Raw genomic sequence first — 24,067 nt, forward strand, 5'->3', positions numbered from 1 at the left:
AGAGATCAAAAAGTTTAGTCAAAAAAGACTAAGGTACCACTTTTTCCAGATCTGTGCTGCTGGCGCGGAAAAAAGAAGAACGGACGTCAGCACGCGGAGGCGGCGTCTAAGTACTCCGACGACATCATCACGGTGTCCACGACGCCGACGGACGCGGAGCCGCAGACGACGCCTACCAACGCGCAAGGGTACTGCTACGCAAAAAATTTCCGGATCCAGTCTGACGCCTGGGGATATTCTAAGGTATGGAATCTATCACTATCGTGTCTCTTTAGGATTACTGGCACAGCCCGCTGTCTCCCGGTGCTACGAACAGACCTTGGAGGTACGGAATGGACATTTGAGAGATCCTATGAAAATAAAAGGGTCAAGACAAGCTATTTGAAAAAGATTTTTTGAAGAGACAGACTCCCACAGGAATGGATGTTGCCCTGAGGAAGTTCCATCAGAAAATAAAAGGGACGAAAGGGCTGTTGTACTTTTTTGGATTGGTCTATTTATGATGCAAAGAAGTTGAAAATTAAAGCAAGATGAAAAATAACATGCCCTAGAGATTGATTTGGGTAAACTTGTTTGTGGAAAAGGGGTCTTCAGAACAGGTTTCCTTATGTACATTTTCTCCAGATCTTGCACACCAAATTGCATGAGCATTCACTATTAAAAAAACCTGTTCGAAGGTCATCGAATAGCAACACTACATTCATATACCTGCTTTGATCCTGGATGGTACAGTACACCCAGAACAACGTGCTTCCATAGACTAGACAATGCTGTTTTTTAAGCCCTTTATCTACTGACATTTACATTTATTTCCCAATGTATGTGTGAATGCAAATGTATAACTGCAGGACAAGGACACATTTATACTGGCAGCAGACAGAGCAAGATAATCTTAAGCAGTGTCTGCTTTTATTGGCCTGAAACGTACCTTCCCAGCAATGCTCTCATGGAAGCTGTCCACACGTGCTGCTATTGTGCACTTAGCAGCAACCTGACGGGCTGCCTTTTTGCGTAGGTCCTACAAAAGAAAAGCAAGAGAAGAAGAGAGGCCCACAAAATATAAATGCATGATTGGATGCAAATAAATCCTGCTCCAGCTGTAACCAGAGTAGGATTACTTAATTTTTAGGTGCAAAGGCAAGCTAATGTCAAAACAGGTTTTTGGAATGCTACTAAGGGAGTGCACTTGAGCCTAGGGGAGGAGAGGCAGCCAAAGCAAAGTAACTTTTGGATCCTCATGGGACAAGTGGAAAATAATGTTTGGGATGGCCTCCAAGGTGAGCACAAAGCTGTGAGAAGGAAACCGCTGATACTGGCAAATAACGCACAGTAGACAATGAGTTAAAACCCTGGAATGCAGAGGTTTAACATTATCAAGGGATATGCACTCAAACGCTCGTCACCAGGACAGACGGCCCACAGTTCTGGGACAATCATTCCAGCCATCTTAAGCTTGGCTCGGACCCTGTAGTTTTTAATAAACTCCTCTTCTATAATAATAATCAAAATAAGAAATTTAAAAAAAGACGGGAAAAAAGACAAAACAATTAGTGCCCCAAACCGCATGAGCATGCTGAGAAAATCCCTCCTCCAACAAGAAAGAATCTTTGCCCCATCCCAGTCTCCAGTACCTTTGGGTGCCTATCCTACATTTCTTTTAGCTGCACAGAGGTAATCTAAGTGAAAAATGTGTGAACTAGTAGACAAATGAAGAGAAAGGATGCAAAGAAAGTAAATGATATTGGGGGAAAGTTGGGTAAATTTCTTTTTTACAGTATTGCATCTCCCTCACAACAGCTTCCGAGGACAATATTATGTTAGTATCAGTTAACAAATCGTGAACAGATGTGTTTGGATGATGTACTACACACCAGTGGTGTACCTAAGTGATGAATTAGTGAATCTTCTATGGCTCTAAAGGTAGAAACATTAAAAAAATATTCAGATTCTGCATTAAGAATAAAAACTGGACGTGCTGAGAAAAGTGGCACTCCGAATTAAAACCGGTGAAAAAAAAACCCTCAGGAACTGAAGGAGGGTGGTATGCTCTCGAAACAATAATTGAGCCATAGATGAATCACAGTGAGGAAATCATCTTTACCGGAGGTAGTGACTGGACAATATCACTGCTGAAGATGTAACCTGTGTGCGGCAGCACCGAGGTGCTGGAGAAACCAGACAAGGTCTTACGCTGGGCTCCCAAGAGCATGACGTTGCAGGCCGGCATCTTGGAGAGGATGGTGAGGCCCCCAGCAATCCCTGTGAAAGAATAGACAAGTGGCTCCGGTTAATAGAGCGGTTCGACAATTAGAGAAGCCTCTGGCAATGCCTGCAGCACGAAAAATGAATAGGGTGTTAATGCTGTAAGAATCTGTTCATTGCATGTAGTGCTGTAGATTCACATGATCTACATACTCCTGCCATCTAGTGTGGGGCTCTGACATTGCAAGTTGTTTCTCGTCTCAGCAATGCCTCCTCTGGATGTAAATGCGCATGTTCCCTACTCCAATGATAGATTGTTTTTCGCCCAACAGGAAGAGAGCAAGTATGGCGTAGTGTTTTCAGACCTAATACCTTGTGACTCGAAAGACTTCTTCAAAGAAAAATAACTTGCAAAGTCCGGGCCCAACACTAGAAGGCAGGAGTATGCAGAACATGTGTATCTACAGCCGCACACACTACAAACATAAAAAAATTACACCAACGTGCCTAAAATTTCCGAAGCAAGTGAGGATAGATGGAGACTCAAGATCCCTACTTAATAGAAAAATTAGACCCACCCTGATAGGCCGTTGAGGATGTTTACATGGGAGATGGGTATCTCTACACACAAAGAGCTAAGACGATCCAGGAAGTAGGATTTAAAATCTTGTATAACATGCCACCATAACAGCCAAGTATTCTTTTAAGAGGCAAGAGTAAAGATGATAAATAAAACTGCTCAATGTTCTATATGTATTCCTTGCAAATACTACAACCTGATGCAGATCTTGAGATGTCAGGTTTACAATAAATTAATAGATAATAGTTTGCTTCACAAGAATGCACTAGTACGGTGAGGCTATGATACAACGAGCCAGCACTAATGACAAAATCTACCAGCTAATTAGCGCCCAAAGAAAAACTTCAAATTAAAGACTAAAAGAGAACTTTGTTACTGCAAGAACTACTTACACAGAAGTGTGGAACACCACAATGATTAAATAAGTTAGAACATTAGGTTAGCAAACTATTGCTGTGAATCAGACTGGCTCAGCTTCAAATATTTATCTAGCCAAAATTAGCATTCGGTCTGGAGGAAAAATGTTACATCTGAATTTTCAGAAATGTAAAGCTATGTTATAAAATGGTGCTTAGTTTATATAAAAAAAAATATACATACATATATATATATATACATACATATATATATATACATACATATATACACACACACACATATATATATATATATATATATATATATATATATATATATATATATATATATAAATAAATACACAAAATCATTAACATTTTTAAGCAAGGTGTGCTTATGAAAATAAGAGGACATCCACAGCATGGAACAAATTGCAATAAAAGTACCAACTCTTAAGAAACCAAAGCCAACAGTCCACAGCAAGAAGGCTTAAAACAGACTTCAGAAAGAACTGATGTGCATTCATCACAATGGTAGCCCATATATCTTCAATCATGAGAAAACGTTCAGCGAAGTGAAAACTTTGAAAATAAAAAAAGTGTTAAAAAAAACAGTATTTTCTGATGTAATTTAGTAGGAGGCATATATGTTCTAATATGTCCAGGCGGATAGTGAAGTTACCGGAGTTGGCTCGACAAATCTAGCATGACCGCAAAATTACAGCAGGTCAGAAAATGTAGAAGAAAATCCACAGTGCAACCCATGATTCAGAATTACATCCCAGAAACAACTGCTTGTCTCCAGGTCAGATTCCCACTGTCCATGCCAGCGTGCAACCAGACATATCCTACTAGACACCCACCACAACCATAATAAATCTGTATGCCACCACTGCTCCCCTCCACTATACCAGCGTGGTCCATTCACCAAAACCCACCCTCAGATCCCTACTCCACTTCCATCTACTAAAACCAGCGCATATAGCAAGTGTACTTCTGTTACCCCCAAACAAGAAAACAATTAACATTAATTTGCCACCGTGAAGTGAGCACGTTTTTTTACAGTATCAGGAGTTAAACACTAAAAACCACACATCAAAAGTTGCATAGATCACACAGCCTGGAGAAGAAGTCTCAGTATTGGGTGCCTCACCCATGATCTTTGCTGCAGTAGAAGCTCCAACAAGGACTGAAAGGTTGGGAGCAATAAAGGACATGCGCGACTCCACATACTCGTAGATACGGTGCTTGGACTGGTTGAGCTCCAGCGCCATGTCACAGGCCTCTTCGATCCGAAAGAGTTCCTCTTCAGTCAGTTGTTGCCTGAGCATGCCAGAGTTGGTAGAAGGGAAGAGAGCCAATGAGATTTTAGAAAATAATCTAACAAGCAATTTTTCAACAGCCTGACAAACAAGACAATGGCACTTCCAAATATTAAAGACTGCAGCAAAAACTATATGGCATTCTATACACCAGAAAGCAGTTTTTAAACTTTTACAGAAAGCATAAAAACATCCAGTATGCACAATAAGTAAATGTATGCATGAAGTAATTATTATTAGTACTTCAAACATGCAGAATATCCAAATAATGCTAGAAAACAAGAGACGCTCTAAATATACTTTGGTAAATGTGCCACAAAAGTGGTCAACTCTTCAAGTGCAGTGTAGACAAAAGGACTGAGCTGACAAAAGCTAGCGAGAACTACAGTTCACTGATCGTTATCTTTCATAAACTGACATGCTTGAATTATTCCCAGTATGAAGACTAAATTCTCAGTAGAGAAGGTTTAAAAACCAATTTTGAAATACTTGTTGAACACTAAACCAACCATGAATTATGTGCCGTTTGTGAACCCTTCAGTGGAGACACTCAAACCTTCACTCTTCCAGAGGCTTCCATAACTTAGATTTTCTCAACAAGGATAGAGAGGTTTGCATACTAGGCATGTGATTCTGAAAGATAAAAATGCTGGAGAACTGTAGTTATAAATAAATAACCCCATCTCCAACCTTGATATTTTATTGATTCACATGCTTGAATCCAGACTACAACAGCAGTAAGAATTAAGCATGGAAGGCAGTAAATGGGGGTGGGGGATTGGGGGACTGGCTAGCTGGGTCAAGATGGCAGATGTGTCTTAGGGAAGCTTTGCACTGCTGCCCCGTATCCCCCTTTAATCCTGCATGCCACTATACATAGGCACTGCCTATGTGCCACATCCTGCTCCCGGACCGGCCCCAAGGCTGCTGAGAGCGTTGTCGAGCCATCAGATGTATGAGATTGCATCGCCAACTTACTGGCAAGCTACAAGACTAACAACGTCAATCCCCCTCCACTTTCCTCTCCTAATAATTCTACTTAATTCACAATTTAGACCATCTCTTCCAACAGTCATAACCAGCCTTCTTCCCTGGCACCCTCATACAAGAATCTTATCCCCATCTCCCTGAACAGCCCAAACATCCCCATCACCAAAACAGTTGCGTCAGAGCTACATGGTTTGCTCCACAACTGCAGATCTGCGATCAAACACAAACTGGACATTTCTGACACTATCACCCACTACAATCTTGACATGCTCTTCCTCACTGAAACCTGGTTTAATGACTCCTCTCATACTTTGTTTGATCTTCTGATACTTACCGACTACTCTATCCTCAGAAACGACAGAGCAGACAAAATTGGGGGAGGTGTCGCCATCATCTTCAGAAACTCCCTCAAATTAAAGCCTTTCCTACCATCTTCTTCCGTACATTTGAATGCCTATCCCTAGAACTTCAAGTACATCACAGCTCACCCTTCAGGTTCCATGCCATCTGCCACCCGCCCGGTAACTGCTCTTCCTTTTTGAAGGAACTCACTGACTTAATCAGTGACCAATATTCTCAAAGTGACAGACAGATCTTCCTGGGTGACTTCAATCTCCACTGGGGCTCTTTGGAAGACTCGGCTGCCAAAAAGCTGGCCACCTTTCTCTCAGCCAATGATATTTTCCAACACTGCTCAGAATTTACACACACTAAGGGCTTAATCCTGGACCTTGTTATATCAAAAGTTGACTTACTTACTATTGCTCCCCCTATCAATGTACACTGGTCAGACCACTTACTCATCCCCTTCTGTTTTCACCTATCGCACGTTATAACTCTCAGCCAACCTAAAAGGGCTAATACCGGGTTCCGCAACACTACAAACATTGACCATGACACTCTATGCAATTCTGCTATGCGTTCACTCCCTAAACTAGTCCCTAACGTGGATGCCCACGATCTCACCTCCCATTGCCGATCAGTCCTAGCAGTCAAAATCGATAAGATCGCTCCACTCCAAAGCAAAAGGAAAAGACCCACCCCCTCAGCACCTTGGTTCAATAAAGCTCTATGATGAAAGTAACAGACCCAAAAAACGTTTTAACGTCATCAAAAACCCTAACTGCTCTACCCAAACCATCAAGCCTGAGGACTCTCCAAATAAAGTGGCAGAATTTGCTGTATTCTTTGATGAAAAGGTCAAATCACAGGTGGATCAGTTCTCCCACCCCACCCCCCCATTGAGGAGCGAAAATCCTTAGTCACTTGGCAGAACTTGGCCGCTATTTCAGAAGATTACCTTCTCGAAAACAAACCCACCAACCATTCTTCGGACCCCAACCCCTGTGTCATCGCCATTGATCCATTGATTTCTACACCAATACACTTACTGGACCAAGCTGGTCAATCTCTTCCTCAGTCAACGCTCCCTCCCAGCTGCCCTCAAAACAGGACGGGTTACCCCTCTTCTAAAAAAAAAAAAACCTACGCAGATGCGAGTGACCTAAACAACTTCCACCCCATCACCAACCTCCCTTTTCTTTAGAAATCACAGAAAAGTGTTTGGCGAAAAAACTTTGCCTACATATTATGAACAATTATCTCCTTGACGTGTTCCAGCCTGGCTTCATTCAAAATTGCAGCACTGAAACAGCCCTGCTGCAAGCGATTGAGGATGTGCTGCACATACTCGATTCTGTAGAATCATGCCTTCGGATTGTCCTTGACCGCTCTGCAGCCTTTGACACTGTTAATCACAACACCCTCCTTAAGACTCTTCAACAGAGAATGGGCATGGAAGGCACAGTGCTTAAATGGTTAACATCATTCCTCTCGGACAGATGCCAAATGATAAAGATAGCAGACAGTCTTTTGTCTCCTTTGACGGTAGGCCAAGGTGTCCCCCAATGTTCTATCCTTGCACCCACTTTGTTTAATCTCCATCTGGAACCATTAGAGAACCTCCTAAGTAAAGCTGGGATCCACTACCATCTCTATGCGGATGACACTCAAATCTACCTCAAGGCATCTTCTGCACACAATCTCCCACTACTCAACTCTACTCTCAAATCTATTCACAACTGGATGTTAGTTCACCAACTCATTCTCAATCCCTCCAAAACTGTATTCCTCCTCCCATCTACCTCTCTCCCCTCCTCCCGTTCAATCCTGGATGGACCAGCTGAATTAATTCAATAATAAACCCATCATGTCAACAGCACTAAATCCCTAGGTGTCATACTTGACAAAAGACTCAACCTAATCTCCCACATAAACTCCATTGCTAAGAACGCATGTTACTATCTGCTGCTTCTGTGGGGGATTTGTCGGTTTTTCCCCAGAGAAAGACCTAAATACCTTGGTCCAATCACTAGTTCTATCTAGACTGGATCACTGCAATTCTCTTCTGACTAGCCTAGCCAAATGTCACCTCTCCCCCCTCAAATCCGTCCTCCATTCAGCAGTTTGCTTTATTTAAGGGTCCAAACGAAGTAACCACATCACTCCTATCCTGTGTTCTCTTCGATGGATTCCCATCGAGGCAAGATCGATTTACAAAACTGCTTGAATCACCCACAAAGCCTTGCACACTTCCTCCCCTCGTTACCTGGCGAATAAACTGAAAATGTCAGGAGGCTTGAAACCTTATCGGAATGCGGAAAACTTTATGCTTGAGCCCCCCTCCTTCCAAAGGGAAAGATCGATGGCTCAATCGTTCTCCGGTAATGCGGTGAGAATCTGGAACTCTTCCTCCATTGCTCCGTGCCACCACCTCTATCCGGATCTTCAAAGCGGACCTCAAATCTCTTCCCTTCCAAAGACACTTTCAGAACTAATACCTTCATTCTCAGACCCCTCTAGGAAGTTCGTTCATTGTAAATTTCTAGTATTTTCTTGTACATTCCTCACCCCTGCTTGATGTGTTTGTATTGTGTTCTTACCTTCCATGGTTGTATTCTACCTCTTCTAGTCTCCTGTTGATTTTTTGTAACGTTCTATTTTGTAACATTCCTCTCATGTAACATAACTGGTTCTATTGTACAGCCCTCTGACACCTTCGGGTAAAGTCCACGCTATATAAAAAAGCATTAAATAAATAAAAATTACAGAGGACCACCGCCACGAGGAGATCAGCCGAGTGCAGTCGCTGAGCCCAGGAGGACAGCGCCTTCCGGGCCCGGACAGGCCGCTGGTCCTGACTTGGATAAGCAGATCCTACGGGCGACAGAGTCAATCAATCAATATCATTTGTAAAGCGCGCTACATACCCTTGAGAGTCTCAAGGGGGGGGGGGGGGGGGGGGAGGAGGGTGGCAGCTACTGATCGAAAAGCCAGGTCTTGAGAAGTCTTCTGAGTCGTGTGAACCGCGTGCCTTAGAGGAGCCTCCCAACCACTGACACGCCTATTACAGGAGGCGATAACGGGCCAGCAATCTGATGGGTCAGCGAGACACGCTATCAAACCCCCATGCCAGCCTGCATGCCATCTGTAAAAGACACTCTCAGCGTTGAGGTCCCGGGGGTCAACAACACATACTTGCTAAGAGCGGGGAGTCCACTGAGGCGATGCAAACTGAGCCCCCTGCTGCCTCACTGGCCCTTATTAATACCTGCCCCCAGCCTTAACAGACATCTGTGCGGTGGGTCCCAACTGCTGGGTCTGGCTGGCTACGGAGGCCCAGCGTGGCCCCCTGAAGGGAGGAGGGTGTAAGGGGATGGCTGGGAGCATGTGCACATGTCTGGCTCCGGTCGCGCTGGGTCCTGATGATGCGGCACACCTTGAACAGATGTGCCAGTCATTAGAAAGCAGAATAAACAAAGTTACAAAGGGCTTTCATCTGTTACAAGATGACCACCACAGACTAGCAGATAAAGTACAAAGTGTTGAGCAAACGCAGCCTGAACTTCAACCGACAAAGAATGAATTGGCCTCTATAGTGCAGGTTCTGATGAACAGTGTGCACACACTGGAATGCAGGGCGGCGAACGTGGAGGGCCGCTCCAGAAGGAAGATGCGATGGACCTCCAGGAAGGTGTGGATGGCTTGGATGCGGTGAACTATGCTGACACCTGCACCCGTACTGTGCTCCCAGGCACAGCACTCTCCTCTCTTTAAAATTTAACAAGCCCACTGCGCACCGGCCTGCCACTCGGCTCTAAACCCAGACCCGTCCTATTCAGTTTGCTTAATTACAGAGACCGATACTCTATCCTACGTAAAGCACGTAGGCTGCAAGTAATAAAAGTAGAAAAGGCCTCCGTCATGCTATTCCCTCACTACACCATGGCAGTGCAGAGACTGAGGAGCTAATTTATCGCAGGAACGCTGAGAACTGGACATACAATACTTCTTTCTTTTCCCTGCTCATCTCAAAGTAATGGCATGCGGTACAGTGCGTTTTTTCGACTCTGCAGAACACGCCCTACAAACACTGAATCAACGCGACCTAGAGATGTCCCTCGGGGACGCTGCTGGGGGCATTAGCAGTGTGTGTGTTGGGGGAGGGGGAAGAGTTGCGCCCTGGTGCCTGGCACTGCTCCAAATCTGGAACAAGTAAACATGGAGAGGAATCAGGCCCTACAGATGGTACCCACCATGCGTAGCCACACTCGGAGTCCAAACCCTGGCACAACCTCTGAAATTCTTTAGCGAAGATGGCTCCTCCACCACATGGCAGACTAGATGGCATCACCGGAAGAGACTTCACAAGCCTCCAACGACCTGAAAGGAGACTGAGGACTGCTAGTCGCAAGCCTCTAACTTGTCCTCCTCCCTTAACTCAGACTGTAACTGTATATACATGTGCTAACCTCTTAATGTACAGCTATGATATTTAGTATAGACAGATGATCATAAGTCTTGATGCAGAATTTTTCTTTAATATACATTTCCAAAAAAGTGCAACCAAACGAGTTTCACCTTACAAAAGACTTCATCGGGGCCAATGATCTGAACCACTCTGAACGCTAGAATAAATCCGGGCACGAAGTGAGCGGTGTCAGGGTTCTAAAATGCACATGCAAATCAAACTGTTTTAGCTCGAGAGATATTTGTTTTTGGTCTCATTCAGGGATCGTTGCATACATCTCCTGATCCGACCATGATCGGCATACATACAAATACACAAATCAAGTCGCAGTCCAGTGGTTCTTGTTCCACACTTCTTCTAAGAGGTAGAGTTAATGAAAAATTCCTTTGAGGAGGAGCTAAGCAAGCAACCAAGATGGCCGCATAAGCTCCCGGCTCCGTCGACCTCCGTCGCTGGCGGACTTATCCTGAACGTCATCCTGACCTCCCGCCAGACTCCCGTGTGTCTGAATCGTTGCTGAGCCCAGGGGGGCAATCCCAGTGTTTTTATCGCCTTTATTGACGAAGTTACACCGTCTTGCATTTTTGGGCCTCCTCCAGGGTGTAAGCCGGGGCCTCGAGTACTGGCCCAGCCGGGTTTCAGTTGAACAACATCGGCCGCGGGTGCCCGGCAGAGTCCGGTCTCATCGGAGTGGAATATATTCTCTATCCTGGTGGTGGTCTTTGGTCCCTGAGAATACTGGACGAACGGCGACGAGACGTGGTCGCCGCGGTGGGTGGGGGGCCAGGTCCCGGGACCCTGCTGCAGCCCTCGGGGTCCGCAGGTGGGGCCCCCACCTTCGGCAGTGGTGTAAAGGTTGCCAAGCCTGTGAGTCGCCAGTCGCCTCCGTCCACTCCGCGCCTGTTGGTTCCCCCGGAGTAGCCGGCCTCCGGGGTTGAAGGTCTGCTTTATTATCGTTCACGCGGAGATGGATCGGACGGTGTGTGGACCGACCCTGGGGACCGTAATGGCCGCCATCGGGGCTCTTCGCCTGCAGCTGGAGGCTGCTCTCCACAATTTGACTGCGCGCCTCGAGACTGTTTGTTTGAGACCGGACTCCGGCCTTGTGTCAGACCTGCAACATACGGTTACCCCCGCGAAGCTTGATCTACCTCGTGAGGAGAAGCCCGAATATGTTCTGAAACTGGTGCCAATTGTACCCGCACGATTACAGCGGTACGTTACTGGAGCCCCTGAACACCTAGCAAGATCGGCAAAGTCATCGCCCGCACAGGACTCTCTTCCTTCTCTTCTGGAGCCCTCCACTAATATTTTTTAGATTGACTTTCGTGTATCCGCTAGACTTCGAGACTTAACTTTTTTGACTCTTTCAGGCTATATTGATCTCCTTTTTCAACAACGCTTTGACTCTTTTGCTACTATATTGGTTCTACTGGAGGGGGTTTGTGCACTGGATCGTAAGGGCCAGGGCTAAATTTGACTTGAATTCGGTACAGTGACTTTCTTTTGGCTCTGCTGGGTTGTATCTGTGGGAATGCGGGCCAGATGGACTTCTTATTGTCTGGGTTTGGTGTGACTGCTACGATCGAAAAGGGATTTGCTGCCTCTGTGGTACCGGGGGCTGGGCGGGACGGACTTTTATCTGTCAGTGGCTCCCTTATTGGTTTGCTTATTAGTCTGTTATAACTTGCTTAATACCACGGTAGGAGATGTCTGCTTTTGGCAGGGGGGGGGGGGGGGGGGGGAGGGGAGTCCGTATCGTCTTGTAATACATCTCCTCCTCCATCTTTTCCCTTCCTTGGGGTGTAGTTTAGGGGGCGACAGGCACGCTGCTAGTGGGGTTAGGTCATAGCCATCTGCAGGGGTGCAGGGTGGGGGGTTGGGTTTATTTTTTTTATTTTTCCTTTATTTTGTTCTATGACCTTTCTATTCCCTTCTCCCTTCTTCACAAGAGATGTGGCATATTCTCCTGATCTTTTTATCCTTCATATCCGGGTGTCTAGTGTCCAATCTGCGTATCCTGTATTCCTGGTGGGCGGGTTCTGATAAGGTTTGCTTATGGTTATCTGTATCGTATTGTTTTGCCTCAGCTCTAAGCTGGTATTGATATTTTTCAGATGCCTATAATTGTAACTTATTTCCTCAATTCCTTCGCCCGTTCACCGCTGTAATATGTCCCACCAAATGACACCCGTTATGTACATTTTTACTCGTGTTATAATCAATAAAAATATATATATATATAAAAAAAAAAATTCCTTTGAGGCAGTAATCACACAAGAAGCAGCAATAGGCGTCTCTATATCCAGGTACCTTGTAGCTCTGTTACAGCCATGTACGGTGCCACGAGTCACATCCTATCTCCCCCAAAGTCCAAAGAAGTGTGGCACTAAGAACCTCTGGACTGTGAATTGATTAATCTATTGGCATGCATGCCGCTCATGGATGAATTTGTGTATTCCGAAGTGGCATATTTAACTTGCCTATCAGTCCCTATTCTAAGTGCACCCAGGATCTGGAAGTTAAATGTCACTGGTGGACCGCAGCACCTATTTTGCCATTCAATACAGTGTCAGTGCATACATGGCTTCAGGCCTACCACTGTATCAGTGTAAAAACTGCAATTTCCAATGCCAAAATAAATATTTTGACAGGTAAATACTTCCCTGTTAAATATTAAGTCAACCCTATGCAAGCCTCATTGTCCACAAGGCATGGAGCATGGAATTTATTACAGCACATAGAAATGTAAACTTAAAATGGCCTTAAAGTGACTAGCAGCCAAAAGCTATTTTTCACTGTTGCAGGCCGAGCTGCCCTATGTGGAAAACCAGATTACATATTAAAATCCTAATACAGTATCTCGGGAATCTAGCTACAAAAATAAGGAAACCCCTATTTTTAATAGATCTTAAATATCTAATTTAATTCTTAACCCTGATTTCGAATCACTATTAAGGAAAATTAACTTTTAGAAAGCTACCTTTCCCCTGCTTTTAATTCCAGGAGACTAATTTGAATTTGGTCTCAAACTTCTCCCAGCCATGTTTTAGAATTTGAATATGCATAGAATGCTGTACAGGAGCGACACAATAGATCAATGTGACTGACAGGGCACCATGAATGGGCAGGGACGGCTCCATTGTGCTCAGAAGGGTGGAGGCCGTGAGCATCCTTTTTGACATTTTTCAGTGTCAAATCCTGCTTGCCAGGTTTGCTGGGTATACATTCACATAGCATCTCGTTTCCTTCCTTTCAAGTGTGGCATAATTACTAAGAACTCCTGTGTATCTACTGTCTGCTTGCTGGAAATCTTGCTTTTTTCCTACCAGAATTCTGTTTCTAGGTTTAGCGGGGGTACAGTGGCTGATTCAAACTGGATTTAGTTATTAGAGGTAATCAAATGTGGAAGGACACTAGGAATACCATGGTACACTCCCACCCCCTGAGCACAAGGTTAGTGTTGCCAAATAATTTCACCATCTTGAAGCTGTCCAAAGTGAGTAGGGTTGGCACTGGGAACTTTTAACCAATTGGTTAGGGCATGCCCAGGAGTCATTCACAATGGGTATCTAGTGGAATGCGAAAATGAGGCACCTCTAGGCACCCACTTCAGAACACTCCTGGACCTGAGGAAGACAGAAGAGGAATTGACCTGCTACCTGTGATGAGTCCTAAAGGACTGGACCAGCTCCCTCTTGTACCCAGAACAAATAAGTGGACTCCAATGGTCATAAGGCTGACTTCCGGTTCAGGCTAAAGGGACACAACAAGCTTCAAGAGGACTTTCCTTGTAAGTACTTAGCTGACTTAGAAAGAGCAGTCCGTGGCATGCCAGATTTCCACAACAGCGAACGGAGAAGGGATCCACTGGATTGAAAGAAGTTATCTGGCACTTAATGAGGGGTATTCTGCAAAATATAAAGCATTCGGGGTAGTGTCATCATTTTGAACATCACCGCCCGCCCAAATAATGAGAGCGGCAAAGTTTTCCAATGTTCCACATCTGGCATAAAGCGTTCCAGGAGGGGGGGCTAAATTCAGGTGGTAAAAAAGGGCCAGATCCATGGCGACGTGAAGTCCTAAGTACTTAAAATGTCCACTGACAAAGGTAGCTCCACACTTCTGGGTAGTGTGGGCATAGCACCTGTTATGAGGTGCATGAGGGATTTGCCCCAGTTTATTCTGTAGCCGGAGTACTGACCGAAGGTGCGAAGAATGTGTGTAAGGCGGGTAATCGTGGCGGGGAGTTGGACATAAAGAAAAGGATATCGTCTGCATATTATGATATGCACTCTTCCTATGATTCTCCCCATGTGACTCCCCTTACAAATCGGCTCTGGTCGAATCCATGCTGCTAGGGGCTCTAGCGCTAGCACGAATATTAGGGAGCGGGACTAGACTCTGTTGATGCACGGAGTCTACAAGTTCCTACCCTGAGGGGGGGATTGGGGCCCAACGACTTGAGTCGGAAGGCAAAATCTTTGACCAGGACGAATCTGGTTGGTGTATTCGATCCGCGCTTCATCTCTGGCATCTTTCAAATTGTGCCTAGCTCCTGGGCTACCGTAACCATCATGGATAAGTGTACATTTTTGGCATGATTCCTACTTTAAACTTTAAAAATTCACTTCTCCAGTTCCCTTACAGAATTTGTCATTTTGGCTTATTTCATTTATTAAATTGTACTCTATTTTTATAATTTGGATTCAGATTTGTACTGTTTTGAATTCATTACTACATACACACACACACACACACACACACACACACAGGCACATGGTGCAGCCGATCTGCTCCGTGCCATAGCTACCAGGGGTCGTGTTCAGGTTAATTTAGTGACTGAGGATTCACCCGGACAAGGGCTGTTATTATTCCTTGAGGCGTGTAGTCACCTACTTCAATTGATAATCCAAGTTTTCTTACAATCAGCTAAAGAGGATTCCCAGGGTGAAGATGAGGGATCATTCAAGCATGTGAATCAATAAAATATACAGTGTTGGAGAAGTAAGATGGCCGGGGATGAGACTGCCACCCACAGTCCGCCATGAGCGCTTAAAATAAGCAACATTCAAGTGCTGGGGCACCATCTTTTGTGCCATTGAGTAGCAGCATACCCCATACAAAGGACACAGAGCATAGGTGGAGATTGAAAAAGAATTACAATGGTCATCAGCAGCTTGTGGTGTAGAAACAAGTATGTGATGAAGGACCAAGTGTAAAACGCACAGTATTCACTTGGGTTGTGAATTCAGGTCTGTGATACAGGCCAGTAACAGGCAGCAAGAGTCTGGATAAGGAGGACAGATATGTTATGCCTAATACAGGGTATAAAACAGGCAGAATAATTTGGGTTGTGCAGTCAGAGCAGAGATCACAAATAATCATCATATCCTGGGCGCCATGGAAGTGAATGCTGGTCTGCATTATAGGACAAAGTGAAAAAAAGAAGGATGCCATGGGAAGTAGAGGCAAAATGAGGTCTTGGACCTGGTTATAAAACAAGCAGCGTGCCCCTTGTGTGTGAAAAAGAGGCTGGAATGTGATACAAGAAAGCATGTATAAACGAACAGCATACCCTTGAGTAGTAGAAGCAGTTACGCTGACAACCATGATTGTGGCATTGGTGAGTATCTGCTGAAGGTTCTCATTATTCTTACACTTGTCCAGACTATTTCCCAATTCCTGAAACACAAAAATGTCCATTATTTGGATAAGTAACAGATGCTTTCTTGAACACAAATTTACACCTCAGTGGCAGCTTGAAAAAATTATATTTAATCTGACCTCATACCCTAAGGACATTTCTCTACTCCCAATAAAGGTGACCTTAAGAATCTGTTAGAAACTAAATACATCCCTAGTGTTTCAATTCTGGCTTTGTTTTTTTCTTTTAACCATTTATAGAGAGCTAGATCAGATAGGTGTTGGGGTACCTTACATTGAACACAACCAAACAACAACATTTTACTTGCACGTTTTTGAGCAGGTCACTTATTTCTTAGCATTTTGTCACTGGAAATCCTTCTGTGGTTACTTTTGGCAGTCTTTGTAAAAAAAAAAAATCTGTTTATTGATTTTAATACATACAGTAAATACAAAGGTATACACAAAGCAGAATACAGAGACCATTAGGTATCGATTTTGATACATCATGTTAGCAGTGGAGACCTCCAGAATTCACATCTGGGAAATAAATTGAGTTACGGCAGTCTACATATTTTACCGTCTGTGAGAAGTTGGCCTGATGTGCAGTGTTCACTATTCTAGTGATCACTATATATCAGTCCAAACAACCCTTATTGATGATTGGTTGTAAGTCAACCTTATAGACCAGCTATCCTAGTAGCATGGATACGAGCAGTCTAAGGGACTCTAGAGGGCGTGTTAAGCCAGCTGTTTTACCATCACATTACCCCTTGAACACCCAGTGAAAGGACACCACACAAGTTGTTATGAAAATAAACAGTGTATTTATTTATAACAAGACTACCCTGGCTCTTTATGAGACAGGGAGCTAAGCACACAACAAAACTCTTATAAAAATACTTTAAGTCGCACAATTTACACAAATGCCCGAGGGGCACGAAAAACCATATACTCTAAAAGTGGAATGCGAATTACTAGCAGGTAAGTAACGATTCTCAGAGGCTTTAGAAACGCTAGGCCTACGATACTGAACACTCAGGTTAGGAGCAGGAGGCCTAGGGACACCACGTGCAGAGTGGGAACTCTCACGCGTAAGGCAGGAAAAAGCCTATGGAAGCTAGAACTCACAAAGTTACTGTTATCGGGCGAACCCGACTAGGTAGGTCGAAAACGACAGTGGATCTGGACCCTTGGATAGTGAGGCTATGCTGGGGCACCGAAATGCCGAAGTTACCTAGCCCAGGGGCTGCGGCTGCATAGGTCTGAAAAGACGTCGGGATTCCTCGTTGACGAACCAGGAGCCTGAAGAAGAAGTTGCTGGCAGGCGGCCAGTGAAGAAAAGTTCGAAGAGATCCAAGCCTGGATCAGGGAAGAAGAAAACCTGAAAGCAGAGGGGACCAAGTTCTTGAATCACTAGCCAGTGATTAAGGGGGCACCAGGATGGCACCGGGCGAAGTCACCGCAGTCAGGTGAGTGGGCGCTGCTGGGCTCTGTAGTCTCACGGACCAGGAGGCGTTGTCGGCGACCAGGATGGAGGTACGAGCTGTCCCACGATGGATGATGCTCTCGACGTCGCTGGACCCAGGATTGGGGCAACAAGTCTTGGCAAATTCAAGCCCACGCGGTGGACCTAAAATGGCGTCTGGCGTGGACCAGGAGGGTCCGGGGTGCTCCTCTTTTGGAAGGGAGCAAGGGCCAGTCTGGAGCAACCAGACCAGCAGTAGTGATGTCGTCGGGCGTCGTCAGGAAGGCCACAAGCCAGCGGGCTAGTAGCCAAACAACGCGGTGAGCAGCAAAAAGCAGAAGGGCCCCACGCAGATCGTGGAGATGCTGGGAGGCTGATCTTCGGTGCTGGAGCTGCTCAGGGTCGGGGCTTCTCGGTCCCCAAAGCACTCACCAGGGGATCCCTCGGCGGTCGTGCTGGAAAGAAGTCGTGCAGTCTTGAAGATGGCCGGTCCCTCGAGGTCTCGTCGCACCCACGGTTCTCAGCTTGGCTGTAGAGGTGGGTAGAGGTCAGAGGTGCCAGGGAAGCCGGTTCTCGTCGAGCTGGGCAGTCGGATTCCGGAGGAAGGACTTGCAGCAGACCGCAGTGTTCTTAAGATGGTGCCTGCGGATGCATGGTGACTACTCCTTAGTCACAAGGGAGAATCTTGAAGAAGAAATCTTGATGTCCTTTCGTAGAAAGTCGTGTCTTGATTCCAAAGATGATCTGATTTGGAAGGGGGCCAGTTCCTACCTTTATCCTGCAAAAAGGGGCTGGCACGCGACTAAGTCCTGCCCTATGGGTGGGACTAGGAGGGGGGTGGTTACACCCCTCTCCTTTGGCGGGCTTTCCCCAGGCCAGGGGCTGGAGTGCCCCTGGAACTGGTTTCAGCCGGCCTATGCACAGTGAGCACCGGGGTGCCACTTGCAGTCACCTTCCTCTGAAGCCCTGCCTACCTAGGATACACAAAACCCTGTCTAGGACGGTGCTGGCACCGCCCCTGGCAGGAAACCCTTTGTCCTTGCCTCCTGCTCTGGGAGGACTCCCAGCAGCAGGAGGGCAGACTTGTGTCTCGGTGGCAGCATCCATTTTGTGGAGCTAAGGCTCTGTTTGACTTTAACCGGGGTTACAGGTTACATACATGTCGTGTCCCTCTAGAAGGGTGGAATGCTAACCCAGTCGCCAGAATTGGCGAGGGGTTAGTATTCCAATTCGTATGACACCTTACTCGACATGTTTTGATAAAGCGATACCAGAGTTGGCATATAACCGCGAGGATTATAATGCACTTAAGAGTATATGGTATGCGATATCATGGAAACGGCTAAGGGATGGATCCCGAAAGCCGTAGACAGGCTCAGCTCATGCCAGAGCACCATCTCACACGATTCCAAGCACTCTGCCTTCAGGATTGTTAAGGCCTGCCATAGGAGTGACTGATAGGATATCTGTGTGTCCATTTTTAGGGTTAGATATAGGTATACTATATCTAAAGCAAGGGGTGATTACACCACCTTGCCCCAGCTGTCAAGCAGCCAGTTGTGTCAGATTTTGGATGGCTAGCCAGGGGTGGCATAATACATGCTGCAGCCCCTGGTAGCCCTGGGTACACCTATGCCCTGGGTACCTAAGGTACACTGTACAGGGACTGACAAGGTGACTCAGTATCCAATTAGATATGTACCTAAGGTACATGGAATCCATTTTACAGCGAGAGCAGTAGGCCTGGGGTCCTGAATAGCAGGGCCCCAGGTCAACTAAGTCAGAAAACCAGCAAAACACCAGGCAAAAAGTTGGCAGCAACCATAGTCAGGGATCTACCTTCCTACACCGTCTCATTCTGTTTAGGCACAGTTTGTGTCCAGTTCACCATTGTCACGCTCTGGGGTGGGCTCTATATCGAACCCTGTACAGGATTGCCAACCTGCCCAAAGATTCTCCCACTTGTGTGGGCAGCTCTGATAAATTGGCTTCTCATTGATCATAGACCAATCTAAATCCGGCTCCCAATCTCCCACCCGCGGAACCCAAACTCCTCCCCGCAGTCCTGCTATGTTCTGCTTATTATGATAAGGCCCAGTGAGAGCCAGATCCTGCCGTATTTTGGTGGCGGCTCATCTCCTACGATATGCAGAATACATTTCTTTGCTGTTACGGGTTGCGGAGGGGGGGGGTCCCGTAGTCACTTCCATTATTTTCAGCAGGTCAGTCCAGATAATGTGGATCACTGGACACGCCACAGCATGTGGAAGAAAGTTTCCTCAGCCCCTCAGACATAGGCCTGTGGAAGTGCGCCCCATGCATCTGAGAGTTGTGCGTGCATAGTAGGATCGATGCAGTATGCGCAGAAAAATCAATCTAAACCCTGTATGCATTGCAACGTCCTGAAATGCCCCCAACACCTCCTCCCATTCTCCGTCGTCACAGTCTCTAATGTCCACCTCCCATTTGGATCTCAATGCGGTGAGAAGGTCGGGAGAGTTCTGTAATTTTTTATACATCATTGAGACTGTCCTACTAGGTAATGTCGGAGCCAGGACTCTGTCCCGCGGGTGTGTCTAAGTTGGAGGTATCTAAAGACTTCAGGGTCAGTCAGTTCATACTGGGCCTATAACTGTTCCCAAGTGAACATATTGACATTCCTCCAAACATCCCTCAATGCAGAAATTCCTATTAAGTCCCGTTGTTTTAAAAACCCCGAAGGTCACGCACCTGGGAGAGTGCATCACGATGCCAAAGTAGGGACAAGTCAATAAGCTTCCCCTTTCATCCCAAGAAGAACATGATGGCCCGCCATATCTGAGCTATTTTGTATGTTTGGGGAAGTGTGTTTTTACCTTTGGGTGAACTGTAAAGAATGGCTTGAAATCCCCAGACCCCCATGGAGAGTTGCTCTAGACTATAGCTCGGGTCGTCCAAGGGGGAAAAAACCCAATTGTTCACTATTGCTAGATGCGCTGCCCAGTAATACTTCCTGGTGTCTGGAAGGCCAATACCTCCATCATATACTACACGTACTAACTCAGAAAGAGCAGTCCGTGGCATGCCAGATTTCCACAACAGCGAACAGAGAAGAGATTCACTGGATTGACAGAAGTTATCTGGCACTTGATGAGGGGTATTCTGCAAAATATAAAGCATTCGGGGTAGTGTCATCATTTTGAACATCACCGCCCACCCAAATAATGAGAGCGGCAAAGTTTTCCAATGTTCCACATCTGCCTTAAAGCGTTCCAGTATTGGGGGGCTAAATTTAGGTAGTAAAAAAGGGCCGGATCCATGGCGACGTGAAGTCCTAAGTATTTAAAATGTCCCACTGACAAAGGTAGCTCCACACTTCTAGGTAGTGTGGGCATAGCACCTGTTATGAGGTGCATGAGGGATTTGCCCCAGTACTGACCGAAGGTGCGAAGAATGTGTGTAAGGCGGGTAATCGTGGCGGGGGTTGGACATATAGAAAGGTATATCATCCGCATATTATGATATGCGCTCTTCCTATGATTCTCCCCATGTGACTCCCCTTACAAATCGGCTCTTGTTGAACCCATGCTGCTAGGGGCTCCAGCGCTAGCGCGAATATTAGGGAAGGGGGAAGAGGGAAGGCTTGCCTGATCTCTCTACCCAGAGGGAAGCTAAGGGATGTTTTACTATTTACCTTGATCTGGGCCGTGTATAGCAGTCGCATCCAACCTAAAACGTTTAGTCCAGACTTATATGTCCATTCGAGAGCATCAAATGCCATGTAGGCATCCATTGTCAAACCCATGTTGGATACTGTTGTTTCTGGACCCTGCCATCACTCCATACAATCTGCGCATGTTGAAACGTGTTCCTCTGTTAGGCATAAAGCCAGACAGATCTGAATGAACTAGAGTAGTTATGACCTTGTGTAACCTAGTCGACAGCAGCTTGGCAAGGACCATACCCTCCTCATTAAGAAGGGAGATGGAGCGATATGAGGTGCATCTCTCAGTCGGTTTCCCAGCCTTGTGAATGACAACTATCGTAGCTAGGCGCTGATCTGGTGAAAGTAAATGCTCGTTTCTCGCCTCCCTCCACATGTGAAGCAAATGGGGCGCTAACCTCTATGCCAGGCGTTTGTACAGGCCCAATCGCCTAGCCAGAGTTCAGCGCTCGTATCGCCTGCGCTCTCACACAACTCAGTTCTGCTTCTAGATAGTCCCGGTGTTCTTTCAGGAGGGTCGGTAGCTTAATGTCTGAGAAAGTTGTGGATCTCTTCAATGGACCATTGTGTAGTGGGAGAGTAGAGTTGTTCATAGTATTTTGCAAATTCCTCCGATACCCCCTGAGGGTCGGATATAGTTTCTCCGTCACTATTTGGGGTACCCAACCTCACGCGCCCGCTCGCTTTTCTTGAGCCAAGCTGGCAGTTTCCCTGTTTTGTTGCCCACCTTGTATATGCACCGTTGGGACAGAATGTGTGAGTTGTTTTCCCAATGTTCCATTAAATCTCTATTTTTTTTTGGGCAGGGACGAAGAGTATGTATCGGATCTTCATTTACGGTGTTAACTCCTTCCCTCTCTAATGCCTGTATTTCGTTCTCTAGTGTGAGAAGTAATTTTTTTCTTGGTCTCGGTGTTGCCCCACTATCTGGGAGTAAGCCGTTCCCCGTATAAATGCATTATAAGCTTCTCAGAGTGTTAAGTTGGAGGCCACCAACCGCTCATAGAGTTCGAAATAATTGGACGTGGCGTGATCTAACTTTTCAACAAATTTGGTATCTTGGAGATACCAGGCGTTGATGGGCCAAAGGTCCACGAGTGGTATTGGAGAGTTCACATAATTCTAACCACACCAGGGAATGGTCCGAGAGTCCTCTGGTCGAGTGTGACCTCAGCCACCTTTGCAAGGTGAGCAACCAGTGTAAAAATAGTCTATTCTAGTCTAGAGAGGCTCAGGTCAACACCGGAGAGGAAGGTGTATTGGCGATCTGTCTGATGATGTGTGCAACAGGTATCTGCTAGGCCAAGGGCCGTGACAAAATTGGACAGTGTTGGGTACCAGTGTGTAACATGGGATCTAGAATGTCTTTCCAATTCTGGCGAAAGCAGTGCATTGAAGTCTCCCCTGAGAAGTAAAACCCCCTCAGGCAATTGAAGCAATGCCGCGCTCAATCCCAGGAGTGTGATGCGGTGTAATCTCGGAGGAATATACTTTAGGCAGGCTTATGCAGTTTAAAATTACAGATCGCAATACTTTAGCCCCTGCAAGCCAGTACTTTCCTACTAACTTCTCCATGGTAACCAGATTATTCACTTAAAGGGGCGACAATTGTAATATTTGCCACTACAGTTTAATAAAGTAATATGCATTTTTTGGATGAGTCTACAAAAGATTACTTGGGATAGAATCTAAAAAGGAAAAGTAACACTCCCACTTTCAATTGCTCTCCAGGTCCAGACTGTATTCTGCAAAATGAGGAATCAATTATTTTAGATGCCAGAAAGCAGCAAAGCAAAGTCTCATGAAGTACTACAGCAGTAAAAAGAATTGAAACACACAAAAAAGGGAATAGGCCCAAGTTACTTGCAAGTACTCACTCAATATCACCCGAGTAGCCAAAGTACAAAAGGATAACATTTTAGGAAATGATTGCCAGGCCTCACATCAATTTACTTTCATCTCACTGCTACACAATAACAAACTAGTACCTGGGTCAAAGAAAAAGGAGCACCACTGCCTGCTTTCAGTTGCATTTGAATCAGCTTGCACAAGGACTATTGCTCCCTGCAACGCAAACACTCGACTACTGTCTAACAGCCACAATAGGCACCACTACCTCCTTAAAACCTTTATACATACACTCTCGGGATCATTATCTAATCCTGCACTGCTACTGTTTAAGAGCAGTCATTCCCTGCTGTACTGATACCCAATACTCATGGTTTCACTAGTCTCTCGTCAATCAGGGCAATGTTGTTGCCCTTCTGTTGCTAGTCCCTTTGCGGTCTCCTTACATTCAGTTACACATCTTCCTGATCAAATGAGGTGCTTTTCTTCACTGCTTTCTGGCTGTTATCTGACATGGGCTCTCAAGAGGTTGCTGTACAAACACGATGTGCCTATAGATGGTCATCGACCCAGCTGCTCAGGATTTGGATAGGAAGAAGCAGCGTGAACGTCACCATGAGGCAGTTTCAAGGTTGTGTTTATGTTCAGGATAAAACAATTGGAGCCCCGTCTGTGTATTGTCCTGCATCGGTTTGTGAGTACATGTATCTAGAAGGTGCTCTGAACTATCAAGCAACTTAGCTTGATGCAGCCAGTGTACAGAGCAACTTTGAAGCTAAAATAATATTACACGTTTATGTTATTATCCTAACTCTACCTTGTTGATTTCTGATTACTTGGTGTTTATCTTTTAATGGTTATCAGTCTAATAGCTTTAGTGTTGCAATTTGTTTCACACATACAATACAGGTCCGCCTATGGACCCTCATGATGTAAGATTTTGAATATGCTACTTACCAGTATGCATCTGTTCTTGGCATGTAGGGCTGCTAACATTCATATCTATTGCATAGATCGCCGCCTAGTGTTGGGTCCGGATGATTGCACATTGTTGTCCTGGAAGAGTCTTCGAAGTATCACGAGATAGGTGGCTCCTCCCCTGGACTACAGTGCGCATGGGCATCGACTCCATCCCCAGATTG

General features: G+C 45.7%; 2 protein-coding genes across 6 annotated transcripts in view; one reads left to right on the plus strand and one right to left on the minus strand.

Annotated features, from left to right (window-relative positions):
- Nucleotides 1–24,067, plus strand: part of TFPT (TCF3 fusion partner) — a 536,610-nt gene that overhangs the window by 220,452 nt on the left and 292,091 nt on the right. The window lies entirely within an intron of this gene.
- PRPF31 (pre-mRNA processing factor 31) overlaps nt 1–24,067 on the minus strand; it is a 205,509-nt gene that overhangs the window by 87,056 nt on the left and 94,386 nt on the right. For all 5 annotated transcript variants that reach the window (XM_078655005.1, XM_078655009.1, XM_078655007.1 and 2 more), the window contains 4 exons: nt 15,839–15,945; nt 4,292–4,461; nt 2,102–2,259; nt 929–1,018 (listed from right to left, as the gene is read on the minus strand). In XM_078655005.1, the coding sequence (XP_078511131.1) occupies nt 929–1,018; nt 2,102–2,259; nt 4,292–4,461; nt 15,839–15,945 (525 nt within the window). The remainder of the gene's footprint in view (nt 1–928; nt 1,019–2,101; nt 2,260–4,291; nt 4,462–15,838; nt 15,946–24,067) is intronic.

This window comes from Lissotriton helveticus, chromosome 7 (assembly GCF_964261635.1).
Source record: "Lissotriton helveticus chromosome 7, aLisHel1.1, whole genome shotgun sequence".
Lineage (NCBI taxonomy): Eukaryota > Metazoa > Chordata > Amphibia > Caudata > Salamandridae > Lissotriton > Lissotriton helveticus.